The sequence below is a fragment of the Morus notabilis genome, unplaced genomic scaffold, assembly GCF_000414095.1.
Source record: "Morus notabilis unplaced genomic scaffold, ASM41409v2 Scaffold1194, whole genome shotgun sequence".
NCBI lineage: Eukaryota > Viridiplantae > Streptophyta > Magnoliopsida > Rosales > Moraceae > Morus > Morus notabilis.
The window spans coordinates 85,729-97,613 of record NW_010358058.1 but is presented as its reverse complement, the minus strand read 5'-3'; the positions used below and the strand labels follow the sequence as shown (position 1 = coordinate 97,613).

The 11,885-nt window shown below is 35.4% G+C and overlaps 2 protein-coding genes across 2 annotated transcripts; both read left to right on the top strand.

The window, feature by feature from the left end:
* Positions 1–704: 704 nt before the first annotated feature.
* Positions 705–5,084, top strand: LOC21386742 (probable methyltransferase PMT2). The gene is made up of 7 exons (XM_010091456.2): positions 705–1,058; positions 1,713–2,367; positions 2,494–2,704; positions 2,795–3,089; positions 3,294–3,665; positions 4,034–4,111; positions 4,603–5,084. The coding sequence occupies exons 2-7, from the start codon at positions 1,720–1,722 to the stop codon at positions 4,832–4,834; spliced, it is 1,836 nt and encodes a 611-aa protein (XP_010089758.1). The 5' UTR covers positions 705–1,058; positions 1,713–1,719; the 3' UTR covers positions 4,835–5,084.
* A 4,532-nt stretch (positions 5,085–9,616) lies between these two features.
* Positions 9,617–11,080, top strand: LOC21386741 (protein PHYTOCHROME KINASE SUBSTRATE 1). The gene is given in 1 exon segment (XM_010091455.2): positions 9,617–11,080. A coding segment is annotated over 1 exon segment (1,464 nt).
* The last annotated feature ends 805 nt before the right edge of the window (positions 11,081–11,885 follow it).

Genomic DNA, 11,885 nt, shown 5'->3' with positions numbered 1-11,885 from the left:
AGTCATTTTTTATTTTTCTCATATTTTACACCAAATCAAAAAATCATTTTTATTTTCGTTTTTTGTCTTTAATTGTGCCAAATGCCGTTTTTTTTTCCGTTTTTATTTTTTCCTTCATAAAAAATGTGAAAAATAAATGCCGTGTTTGGAATTGATCTCGTTTTTATTTTGCACATTTTTTGAGAAAGAAAAAATGAAAACGTTTTTAAAACGACATTTGGTGTAATAAAGATAAAAATGGAAATGGAAACGATTTTTTAATTTAGTGTAAAATGAGAAAGAAATGAAAAACGATTTTAATCATTTTTTATTTTTTATTTTCGTTTTCTCCTCTCTCGAACAGAGAAAAGACATTAATAAATTTTTTATACTGAAAATAATCTCTTGATAAAATTATTAAACGTATTTTTAAAAATAATTTTTATTTAAAATTAAAATATTTTTATTTTTATTTTTATATAAAAATAAAATTATTTTAAAATAAATTTCAAACGCTTCTAAAAATAAAAATAACTCCGAACACAACGATTGTGTTCAACAACCACGACGAAATATAGACCGAGATCTTCAAGCGTGCCGTGTTTTTATTTATGCTTTACGCATTCAATTTGTTTATATTTATTTATAGCCCGATGGGACCCTTTTTTTTAGGGAAAAAAAAAAAACTAAATATTATATTAAAGAGTGAAAGATGTTGAGGAAGCGACGTGTGTAGCGTTTTCTATCTCTCTGTCTCCCTCTGTATATTCTCTCTCCATGTATCTCCATAATACACAAAAATATTCGCCATTTCAGTGCCAAGCGAAGAGAGAGTCGTAACAGTGGATTACACGAGAAAGTCGCAATAATGGTTTCCGAGATCGGAGAGTAGCTAGGGTTTTGGATGTGATTGGAATTGGATTCATCATTGCCTCTGAAAAAGAAGGAAAAAGACAATATTATATATATATATATATAGTGGGAAATTTCGTTTCTCTCTCCGTCTTTTTCCCTTTTTTCCTCTGATAGGTCCCGGATTGTGAGATCTTGGAGTGGCGTTCGCTTTTTCTCTGCGATTGGTAAGCGATCTGAATTCGGTTTTCAGTTTTGAGTAATTACGATTGGATCTTTGGAAATCTTGAGCTGTTTTTTTAGCTGTGTAAAGTTTGTTGATTTAGTTTTGGTTTCGTTAAAGAACACACGGAAATGGAAGTGTGCGTCTTTGTCGAGTTAAATTAGCTGAATTTAATAGGAGTTAGTAATGTTTCACGCTTCCTTTTATTCTATTATGAGTTTCTATATATGGATTTACACTTCCTTGTTGTGACTAGTGTGAAAAATGCTTGCTTTAAATTGATTTACTGGTAAATTTCAATTTTATCGACGGAAGTATAAATGATCAGCTTCCATAATAGTTAATGCTGATAGCTTTATAATTCACTTTTATTTTTTTTTAATTTTTTTGGGGTTTAAATTACAAGATTTTATTCCGCGCTTTTTTATTTATTTTTTCTTCAATAGTATTTTTGCTTGTATGATTTTTAAATTTAGAAAATTTAAGGCAGATTGTTGGTTATATCGCATCTGCTTTTACCAATACTCTCTTTAGCTTGATATTCAAGCATAAAGACATGATGGGTGCACGCGATGCCCAGATCTGTGGGAGATCTTGATTCTTTGTGCTAGTGTTACACCAGATTTACGTTTCCTCCTGCGTTTTCTGTACTTTTCAGGTGTTCTATGGCGTCAAAAACGAGCTCAGGTGATGGTCGGACCAGGAGCTCCATTCAGATTTTTATTGTAGCTGGTTTGTGCTGTTTCTTCTACATATTGGGTGCATGGCAAAGAAGTGGTTTTGGTAAGGGTGATAGTATTGCTCTTGAAATCACCAAGAGTGGGGCCGAGTGCAACGTAGTTCAAAATCTGAGTTTTGATACCCACCATGGCGGCGATGCCAGAAGTATTGATGAATCCGACATGCAAACGAAAGTGTTTAAACCATGCCATTCCCGTTACACTGATTATACGCCCTGCCAAGACCAAAGGCGTGCAATGACTTTCCCAAGAAATGACATGATCTATAGAGAGAGACATTGCCCTCCAGAGGAAGAAAAGTTACATTGTCTAATCCCAGCACCCAAAGGCTACGTAACTCCATTCCCATGGCCAAAGAGCCGTGACTATGTACCCTATGCCAATGCTCCTTACAAGAGCTTGACAGTTGAGAAGGCTATTCAGAATTGGATTCAATACGAGGGAAATGTTTTTCGATTTCCTGGTGGGGGCACTCAGTTTCCTCAAGGAGCCGATAAGTATATTGATCAGCTAGCAGCTGTGATACCTATTAAGAATGGGACGGTTAGGACCGCGTTGGATACCGGTTGCGGGGTATGTATGCTTCAAATCTAAATGCTTATATGTTTGAGACTTGGTTGGAAACCTTTTGTCCTTGTTTTACTCCTTAAGTTAATTTCTTTTAGCTGCGTGATCTTGACGATAGTTTACTTTATTTAGGTTGCAAGTTGGGGTGCATACCTTTGGAGTAGAAATGTTATTGCAATGTCTTTTGCTCCAAGAGACTCGCATGAAGCACAGGTCCAATTTGCTCTTGAAAGGGGTGTACCTGCTGTCATTGGCGTTTTAGGGACAATAAAGCTGCCATATCCATCTAGAGCCTTTGACATGGCACACTGTTCTCGTTGCTTAATTCCATGGGGAGCCAATGGTGATTGTCATATATGGCAAATTAGAACAGTTATCTTGTTATTTTTAACATTTTATTTATGTTATTGATTGTGGGATTCTCTTTCCACAGGTGGAAAATATCTTATGGAAGTTGACAGAGTTCTTAGACCTGGAGGTTATTGGGTGCTTTCTGGTCCTCCCATCCATTGGAGGAGTAATTACAGATCATGGCAGCGTCCCAAGGAGGAACTCCAGGAGGAACAGAGAAACATTGAAGAAACTGCTAAGCTTCTCTGCTGGGAAAAGAAGTACGAGAAGGGTGAAATTGCTATTTGGCAAAAGAGCATGAATGCTGATTCATGCACAAGCAGACAGGATGATTCTCGAGCTACCTTTTGCAAATCTGACGATGCAGATAATGTCTGGTATGGTTTGTTGTCACCTGTTGCCAAGCATTATGTTTTTTTGTTTTCTTCTTCTTTTTAGTTTTTTGATAGAACCGGCCATTATGTTGGTAGCATACATTCCTCAAAAGAGGCTTTAGGCTAGCATTTAGCTTTCAAAACTTACCCCTAAAATTCTGTTATGCTTTTATTTTCTGAAGTTTGCTTCTTTGCGGTGATTGTTAGGTACGAGAAGATGGAGGGATGCATAACTCCATATCCAGAGGAAGCTGTTGGGGAACTGCAGCCCTTCCCAAGAAGGCTTTATGCTGTCCCACCCAGAATTGCTAGTGGATCTGTTCCTGGTGTTTCTGTTGAGACATACGAGGAGGACAACAGAGTGTGGAAGAAGCATGTTAATGCTTATAAGAAAATCAATAGACTACTCGACACAGGAAGGTACCGCAACATAATGGACATGAATGCTGGTTTAGGAGGTTTTGCTGCAGCTCTTCACTCTCCCAAATTGTGGGTTATGAATGTGATGCCTACCATAGCTGAGAAAAATACTCTGGGTGTCATATACGAGCGAGGATTGGTTGGCATCTACCATGACTGGTACCCTTTTTTGTGCTCTCTCTTTTTTCTTGCTGAGCCTCCATTCTGGCTGTATAGATATGCACTAAAACATGCTATAGTTATCCAGCTCCTTTTCCTATTCGTTTTTCCTTAATTCACGCATGTTGAAGTTTTCTTTTTCTCCTCAAGAGAATGACAAATGATAAGGTTTACCCATTTTCTGATCTATCCGCTTTCCGCGAAGGAAAGAAAGGAAGAAGTGGTCCCATCTTGAAGTGGGATTTTATATGGCTGTCGTGTTTAGCTTGACTAAATATGATTTTTGAACATTTCTTACTAATCTTTGACTTTTCTGTGAACTTTATAATTTCTTATTCGTCTTTTTATTTTTGGAATTGCCGGTGCAGGTGTGAACCTTTCTCCACATACCCAAGGACGTACGATCTCATTCATGCCAATGGCGTTTTCAGTCTGTACAAGGACAAGTAAGTATTTCTTCAATCAGTGTAATCTTACGTGTGAATGTGGGGCTTTCTTTTAAGTGTGTTCTTGGTTTGATTGATATTTCAAAGTAGAAAGTTTAGCCACCAATCACTGGCGACAGTCTGGCTTACCTCACTTATTTCAGTCAATCAATGATTTTCCAAGTCACGAGTCTTATCAGACTGTTATTTGGCCTACCTTACTGACTTCTTTCAATCAGTCACTAATCATTTTAGGCATCTTCAACCACTAACCTTGACATATGAACCTAAGCTTTTTCTTTTTGTTTGTAAAGTCACTTGTGAGCAAAAATGACTATGGCAGTTGAAAATTGAACATTCTAAGCGGAAAATCATGCTGCTACTCGAATCTAGGGACTCATCTTGCCATTCCTAGATCCAAACACATCCACATCTTATTCTCTTCTTGTTTTAGATCTACTCCAATGTCTTTTTTCTTGTGCCTCTTTAACTCGCTACTTACAAAAATGCAGATGCAATGCGGAGGACATTCTTCTCGAGATGGACCGGATCTTGCGACCGGAAGGTGCAGTAATCTTTCGCGACGAAGTCGACACACTGGTGAAGGTGAAGAAGATAATTGGAGGGATGAGGTGGGATACCAAAATGGTGGACCATGAAGATGGACCTCTTGTTCCTGAGAAGATTTTGGTTGCTGTCAAGCAGTATTGGGCTGCAGATGGAAACTCCACCTCCACTCAATGAAATGCAGAGTGAGAACCTCCGTTGTGGTTCGGAGGTCGCAAAGTGCTCGTTAGTCCTGACACGCATTTGATTATTTAATATTTGCCCTCAGCAATTTTGCTTGCACCAGTATGTTAACAAAGTGAGGAGGGCCATGGAATTCATGCCATCATCCTTTGCCCTTGTTAGTCTATTAATAGACAAAGCTACAGAATTGATGCTTGTAAGGTCTATGCCATTATATTAATTTTTTTCCCCTTAGTTCCTTAAATTTTACTTGGTCTATGCTGCTTCGTCAAAAGCCACGCAAAATGCTTTCCCACTGTGAATTATAAGAATTTTTTGCTTCTGTCAAAAGCTTATATGACATTCAAGTTGCACAAAGTCATGGGATTGTTTTACAACCTAAAACAATTTGCACATGCAATCATAGTGTTTGATAAAAGCATTTTGCACAAAAATTAACGTGCCTTTTAAATTATATTTGAGAAAAAATTAAAGTCTCGTTCATTTTATTTTTTTAAGTTAAGAACTTAAATTAAAAAGTGAATTCATGCGAGAAAAATCATTGTAGTAAAAAATGTTGAATTTAAATTTTTATAGAAAAAACACTATAACTAAAGCTTGAGTTGTAATTTGAATTAACGAAATGAACAAGTCTTAAGAATCTGTAGTTTTTAGATTATACTTCTACTTTAAGTAAAAATAAGAGTTTTTAGCACAATTGCTCTCTGAATTTATAAATTTGTTGTAATCTGTCACATTTTACTAAATTTGCTCATTTTTTAAATTAGATTTAAATGATTAACAACTGATAAATTAAAAGATTTGTGTTACATTTAAATTGTAATGTTGAAATTTTTCATTCAACGTGCTTTTTCTATACTTATTTAACACAGTCATCAATAAAATAAAACGTATTATAACAATTTTATAAATTGAGAAGGTAACTTGTCAAAATTAAAAATTTGAGAGATAATTTACTAAACTACGATAAATTTGAGGGGCAAATTTATTAAAAACTCTAAAAGTAATGTTTTCTCTTAAAAGCAATCCGGCCTAGTGATATTGTTGGGACACCTCAATTTCTAAACACGATCCTTTCTTTTAAGGAAAGTGATTGATTGAAAGGTTTTCTCAATATACATGACCAAATAGCCATCGCTAAATAATAAGCAAATCTTGTATTTGCATACAGACTAGAGATAATTCTACACTTACTCTATTTGAGGTTTAAAGTTCAAACACCTCTACATGTAAGTTAAAAAAAGAATAAAACTTTTTTAATATTTTCTGTTATAGAAAAACATCTCGTTAGCACTTTAATTTTCTTTTTACTCAATTAATAATCATTTAATTAGTATAATTATTTAATTAAAAAAGATTATTAATAAAGAAAAAGGGTAAGACTTCAAACCGTTGCATTCTAAGGGGTACGTCTCTTTTCCCATAGCTCACGAGGTGAATATTGGTTAGACCAATCGGAGTGGTATTCTGGTACAAACACAACAGAATGGCAACCAAAAAATAAAAATACTCGCCCAAGTTGCCGCCGATAAGCTGAGCTACTAATATGGGCCGCAAAGGTCCAGCTTGCATGCATAGCCCAAACCATGTGAAGGAACAGAGTGGCCCAGGTGCTTTATGGCTTCAGCAAAAGTTGTTAAATTATTAATATTATGTATGCATGTGGAGGGACCCTTTTGAACATCTGAAAGCCAATATATATATATATATATATCCGAGGATGTATACGAGTTTTATCAGATAATCTACATGAAGGGTGAAATCTTGCCCCTAAAGATTTGGCTTTGAATGGTAAAATTTTATGTGGCCTAAAATTCTCTCAAATTTAATACAGAGAGCAACAAATGAAGGACATAAATTCATTGTATAGATAGATTGTGACGGGAAGGAACGGGAGATATGTGGGGTTGGAAGTTGGAACATGAGCTTAAAAAGCCTGCGTGTAATATTCGCAACCTCATTTTTTTTTTTTTCCTTCTAATGTTGTAAAAATAAACTTGGATATCATACTTGATTATAAATGTATTTCTATGAGGTGGATATACATATCTGTGTCGATAAGTTATTATTTCATTAATCTTTTTGTTACTGTCACAATGAAACATAAATCTCTATAGCATGAAGATTAATTTCAAAAATTTCCACCTAAGTGCTTTTGAAAAAACTTCGAGATTACGGGCTTGTTTAGTTACATTTTTGAGTTATGATGACTTGAGTGTAGATCTTGAGTTGAATTTGAGTTATAATTTGAGTTGAAGTTGTTATTTGAGTTTGTGTTTGGATGTGCACATTTAAGTTATGATTTGAATTGAGAATCTATTTGAGTTGGTGTTTGAGTGAGCCAAAACTCGAATTTGTATTTAGATAGTATTTTAATAAAAACTCAATGGTGATGAAAAATTTTAATATGATATATGGGTGGGGTTTATTTGTCTCTTTGTTGTGAACGCATAGAAAAAAAATCATCTCAATCGGAATTAAAATGAAAAAGTTATGACGTTTTTAAGAATAGCAAAAATACTGTTCATTAACTTGAGTTTGAGTTTAAGAACTTGAGTTGAAGGGAAAATTTGAACTTAGATTTTAGCCCCAAACTCAAGTTAAAACTCAAGTTCAAACTCAAATTTTACAAACGAACATGAACTTAAATAAAGTTGAGGTTGTTCTTTTGCAACGAAACATAGAAAAAGTTTGAACTTGAGTTATAATTTTATTCAAGTTTATGTTCTTTTGTAAAATTTGAGTTTGAACTCGAGTTTGGGGCTAAGTTCGAGTTTAAAGTTTTTTCTTCAACTCGAGTTCATAAACTTGAACTCAAGTTAATGAACAATATTTTTTCTATTTTTAAAAATGCCACAATTTTTTCATTTTAATTTTTATTGAGATGATTTTTTTTTCTATGCATTCACAATGAAAAGACGAATAAAACCTCACCCATATACCCTATTAAAAATTTTCATCACCATTTAGTTTTTATTAAAATACTATATAAATATAAATTTAAGTTTTGACCCACCCAAGCACAAACTCAAATAGATTCTCAATTCAAATCATAACTCAAATGTGTACATCCAAACACAAACTCAAGTTATAACTCAAACTCAACTCAAGATCATCACTCAAGTCACCATAATTTAAAAATGCAAAAGAACAATCCCGTTGTAACTTGAGTTCAAACTTTTTTTGAGTTTTACTCCAAAAGAATAAGCCATAATGTATCACACAAATGTAAGTGATTTTTTTTTTTTAGATAAAAAAGGATCCAACAAATGTAAAATTTTACTCCTTGATTTACTTTCTTCATAATTGGTATAAAATTTTCTTGAATTTTAAAATTATATTTTAAACTGGAGAGAGTTAACAAATACTAATTAGTTATTACGACCGAATCACCTATTTATTTTTGTCAGAACCTCTAACAGAAAGGATATTTTACATGTTTTAAAGAGGTTACTTTATTAGAATTTACAAGTGTTATAGTCTAGAGAATTCTTGAAATTAATCCTAGACCTAAAGGAAGCAATGGTCTATTTTCTTCTTCGCTCTCTCTTTTTTTTTTTTTTTTTGGACTCTCTTCTCCTTTTTTTTCCCCTGACATTTACTTAAAACTAGTTGTAGATACGTAATTAACACACACATGTTTATATTACATCAACTTTAGATACGTGCATATAAAGGCAAATGTTTCTTCTGTATGTATGCATGCATGTATCATGTATGTGTATACATAAATATGGGCCTTTTCTTAAGACTTTGCCAGTAAATGCCAAATCATAATCACCTGTGTACATAATGAATTATTGGCACTGTTTTGGATATAATATACTCATGATTTATGTGGACCATCCACCTTATGCTTTCCTCAAGTAATTAAACTAACAGTGAACTCATTGTTCTCAGTCAATGCCAATATTCCTACCACCAAACATTAAGTGCAAAATAATCACACACATCTGAGATTATTGAAACTCTTAAGTTCATATCCACAAACTACAGGAAAAAGAATCTATGTATTTATGTACTTTTGGGCAGACTTAATTCAAGATTTAGTGGTAGGTCATGTTAAGAATAGAAATTAATGCCCTGTTCATTTCATTGATTCGGGTTTACAATTCGAGTTTTGCTACAGTAAGTAAAAAGTTCTTACAAACAGTCACATCTAACGTTTTTGATACAGTAAAAAGCTCTCATATAAAGTCACATCTCAACTTGAATTAAAAACTCGAATCAGCGAACTAAACGGGCTATAAATTTATTCCGAGAGAGAAAAAAAAGAATAATAAATGAAAAATCAACAACTTGTAAAATTATGCCACAAGCTTATGGGCCTACCTTATTAACATCTTTGCTTTCTTATTCCACAAGCCTACTTAAACAACCCTTGTGACCTCTCAATTTTCCAAAAGTTTTCTTTCTTCTTCCTCTTCTTTGTAGCAAAATTTCAGCCTGCAAATTATGGCTCCTTCATGTCTAGTTTCTTTCACTTTTATTCTCTGAGGGACCGTACTATAAAGCTTTCTTCATAAGCGTCGTCTCTGCAGTAAAAGACCTTAAAACTTCTATATATATGATCCATTCTTATCACTTTCTTACACATTCTATGTACAAAATTTCTCTATTGTTGTGTCTCTTTCATCTTCTCTTTGTATTTATCTGCTTCCTAGCTAAACATCAACCTCTTTCTTTCTTTCTTTTTGTTTGTTTCCATCAGATTTTCCCTTTTTCTTTCTAATATTACTAAAAGCAAAAAAAAAAAAAAAAAATTTGAAAATCTTCATGAATATGGTTACCTTAACATCAACTCACAACACTAGCCTCTCCCAAGCATTTCCCTCTAACGTTGATGCCTCCTTTTCTCCGTACTTGAGCACCAAAGAACCCTTTCCGGTACGTAGCTTAGCCGAGCCAAGTCGAAACTTTAGCCCCATCGTTACTGCTACCACCACTCAAGAGAAGCATAATCATTTGGGAAGAAACAAGGAAGAAGATGACGAAATTGGAGTTTTTCGAGCTGAAAAGTACTTCAACGGAGTGATCGACGATGAGACAAGCTCGCGAATTTCCAGCATAAGCTCTTCCACTAGAAGCTACCCTTACAAGAATGATGGAAGGCTGAATCTAGAGCAAGTAAGGGCTAAGATTCAGCCCAGAACTCCAAGTGTCCGATCGGAATCTAGTTGGAACAGCAGGAGTGTGTTGTTGCAAAGTGGTATGAAAAATTCATCAAGAACCAAGTCAAGCAAGTTGAATGGCAAGAAATTTCTTGCTAGTTTTGGCTGCAAATGTTCAGATAAGAATTCTGTTGAGACAAAAAACGTTGGTGAAATCAGCTTCAACAAGAGTCCTAGTAATGCTAGCTACAAATCAGCTCTTCATCACAAATCAAGAATAATATCTCCTGCAAGACCAGGCCTTAACCTTGTTGAGCCACTTCAAATTCAAAAGCCACCAAAAGTGGACATCTTGAGTGCAAAACCGCCATCTGGGCTGCGACAATTTCCGGTAAGGAGTGCACTTCAAGGCCAAGATGGTGATCAGATTCTGTGCAAGTCGCCTGAGGTGTTTGGCTCTCCTGCTTTGCAAAGGGGAAACAAATCCCATAGCCTTGACAGGAGGCTGACAATGATGTCATGGGACCGCCCCAATGCAGTGGCTACTACTCCTCGTGCAGAGGAAATAGTATTCAACGCAAATTCGAGCGCAAACCACCATGATTCGGGGAGTGATGCTAGCTCTGACCTGTTTGAGATTGACAGTCTCACAGGGAAAACCAACCCTTTTATGGTAAGGACTTCTGATGATCAAACTTCCGGTTGTGTCACTCCCACCACTGGCTACGCCCCGAGCGAGGCGAGCATACAGTGGAGTGTTGTCACTGCAAGCGCGGCTGATTACTCAGTCATGTCAGATTGCGAAGAGACGGTAACTAGGCCTGCTTCGAAGATGGTCTTGGCGCCAGCCCAGACTAGGATGAGCAAAGAGATATTACCAAGGCGGCGTTCGAGCACCCTTTTAGGCTGCAAGAGCCAAAAGGCTGTGAATGTTGCTGGTGATGCTTATAGAGCTAGTACTCCCAGGCCGAGTTATGAGCCGAACATGCGTTTCAGATCGGATTCTCCCGCGAGATTTCAGGCCGAGATTGCTAAGTTGACAGATTTCAACACCAGAGTGGGGCAACACTCTCTTGCTCAAATTCCTCGTTTAGCCTCACCGTGAAATTCGCTTCTATACATTCAGTAATGTTAGATGTTGATTCATCAAATTAGCGTATTAGTCCTCAGAAGTTGCAGTGATGATGATTATTTAGTTTTAGGGTTTATTAAAACAACTTCTGGTATATTATTTGCCCTTTTATTTTATAAATTACTTGGTTTTTTCCTTGGAGAGGTTTGTAGAGAATGTAACTTGGAGGAAAAATGGAAGTTTATCAATGTATTTCTTTTTATTTTTGGCTTCACGCAAACATCTTGATGTGCAATAGAGAGTGCAAACTGCAAAGTAACAAAAGCGTCTTCCTATTTTATTTTGCTTCCCTTTCAAAGACATGTTTTACAAAAGTTACAAATAAATCTAACATTTGATTTTTATTGTGACATCCAAACCTGATGATCAAGACCATCATACACAACAATCTGTTTTTTCACGATTCAAAAAGCATATATTACCTGGACCATTTAGTAGTTGAGTTGTCAAGCCTTTGTCTACATGTTCTTTGATGGCAAATTCACAAGAGAAGTCACAAACTTTTCTCCATTTTGTTTTTACTGTCGGTGGTGTAAAAGAGATTATTCCACCACCATAAACGTAAAAAGAGCCAAAAAAAAAAAAAAAAAAAAAACCCTCTTTTGATCTTTCTTTTCCAATATCCTTACAACCTATGAACTATAATAGAGACGAAACAAGCCCATCCACACATTTAAGACTCACTAGACTTTTCAACACTAACCACCACAAGGTCCCATCACCGTTTTTGTTTCCTTTTGCTCTATAACCCAATCACTTGGTAGAGCCACACATGAGTGATCAGTTCAATTCATGACCCTCC

Excerpts from the sequence above, each read along its gene's own strand:
- LOC21386742 (XM_010091456.2), top strand. The coding sequence starts at position 1,720 with ATGGCGTCAAAAACGAGCTCAGGTGATGGTCGGACCAGGAGCTCCATT. Across the intron at positions 3,666-4,033 it reads GTTGGCATCTACCATGACTG|GTGTGAACCTTTCTCCACAT; the intron begins GTACCCTTTTTT and ends TTGCCGGTGCAG. Across the intron at positions 4,112-4,602 it reads TTCAGTCTGTACAAGGACAA|ATGCAATGCGGAGGACATTC; the intron begins GTAAGTATTTCT and ends ACAAAAATGCAG.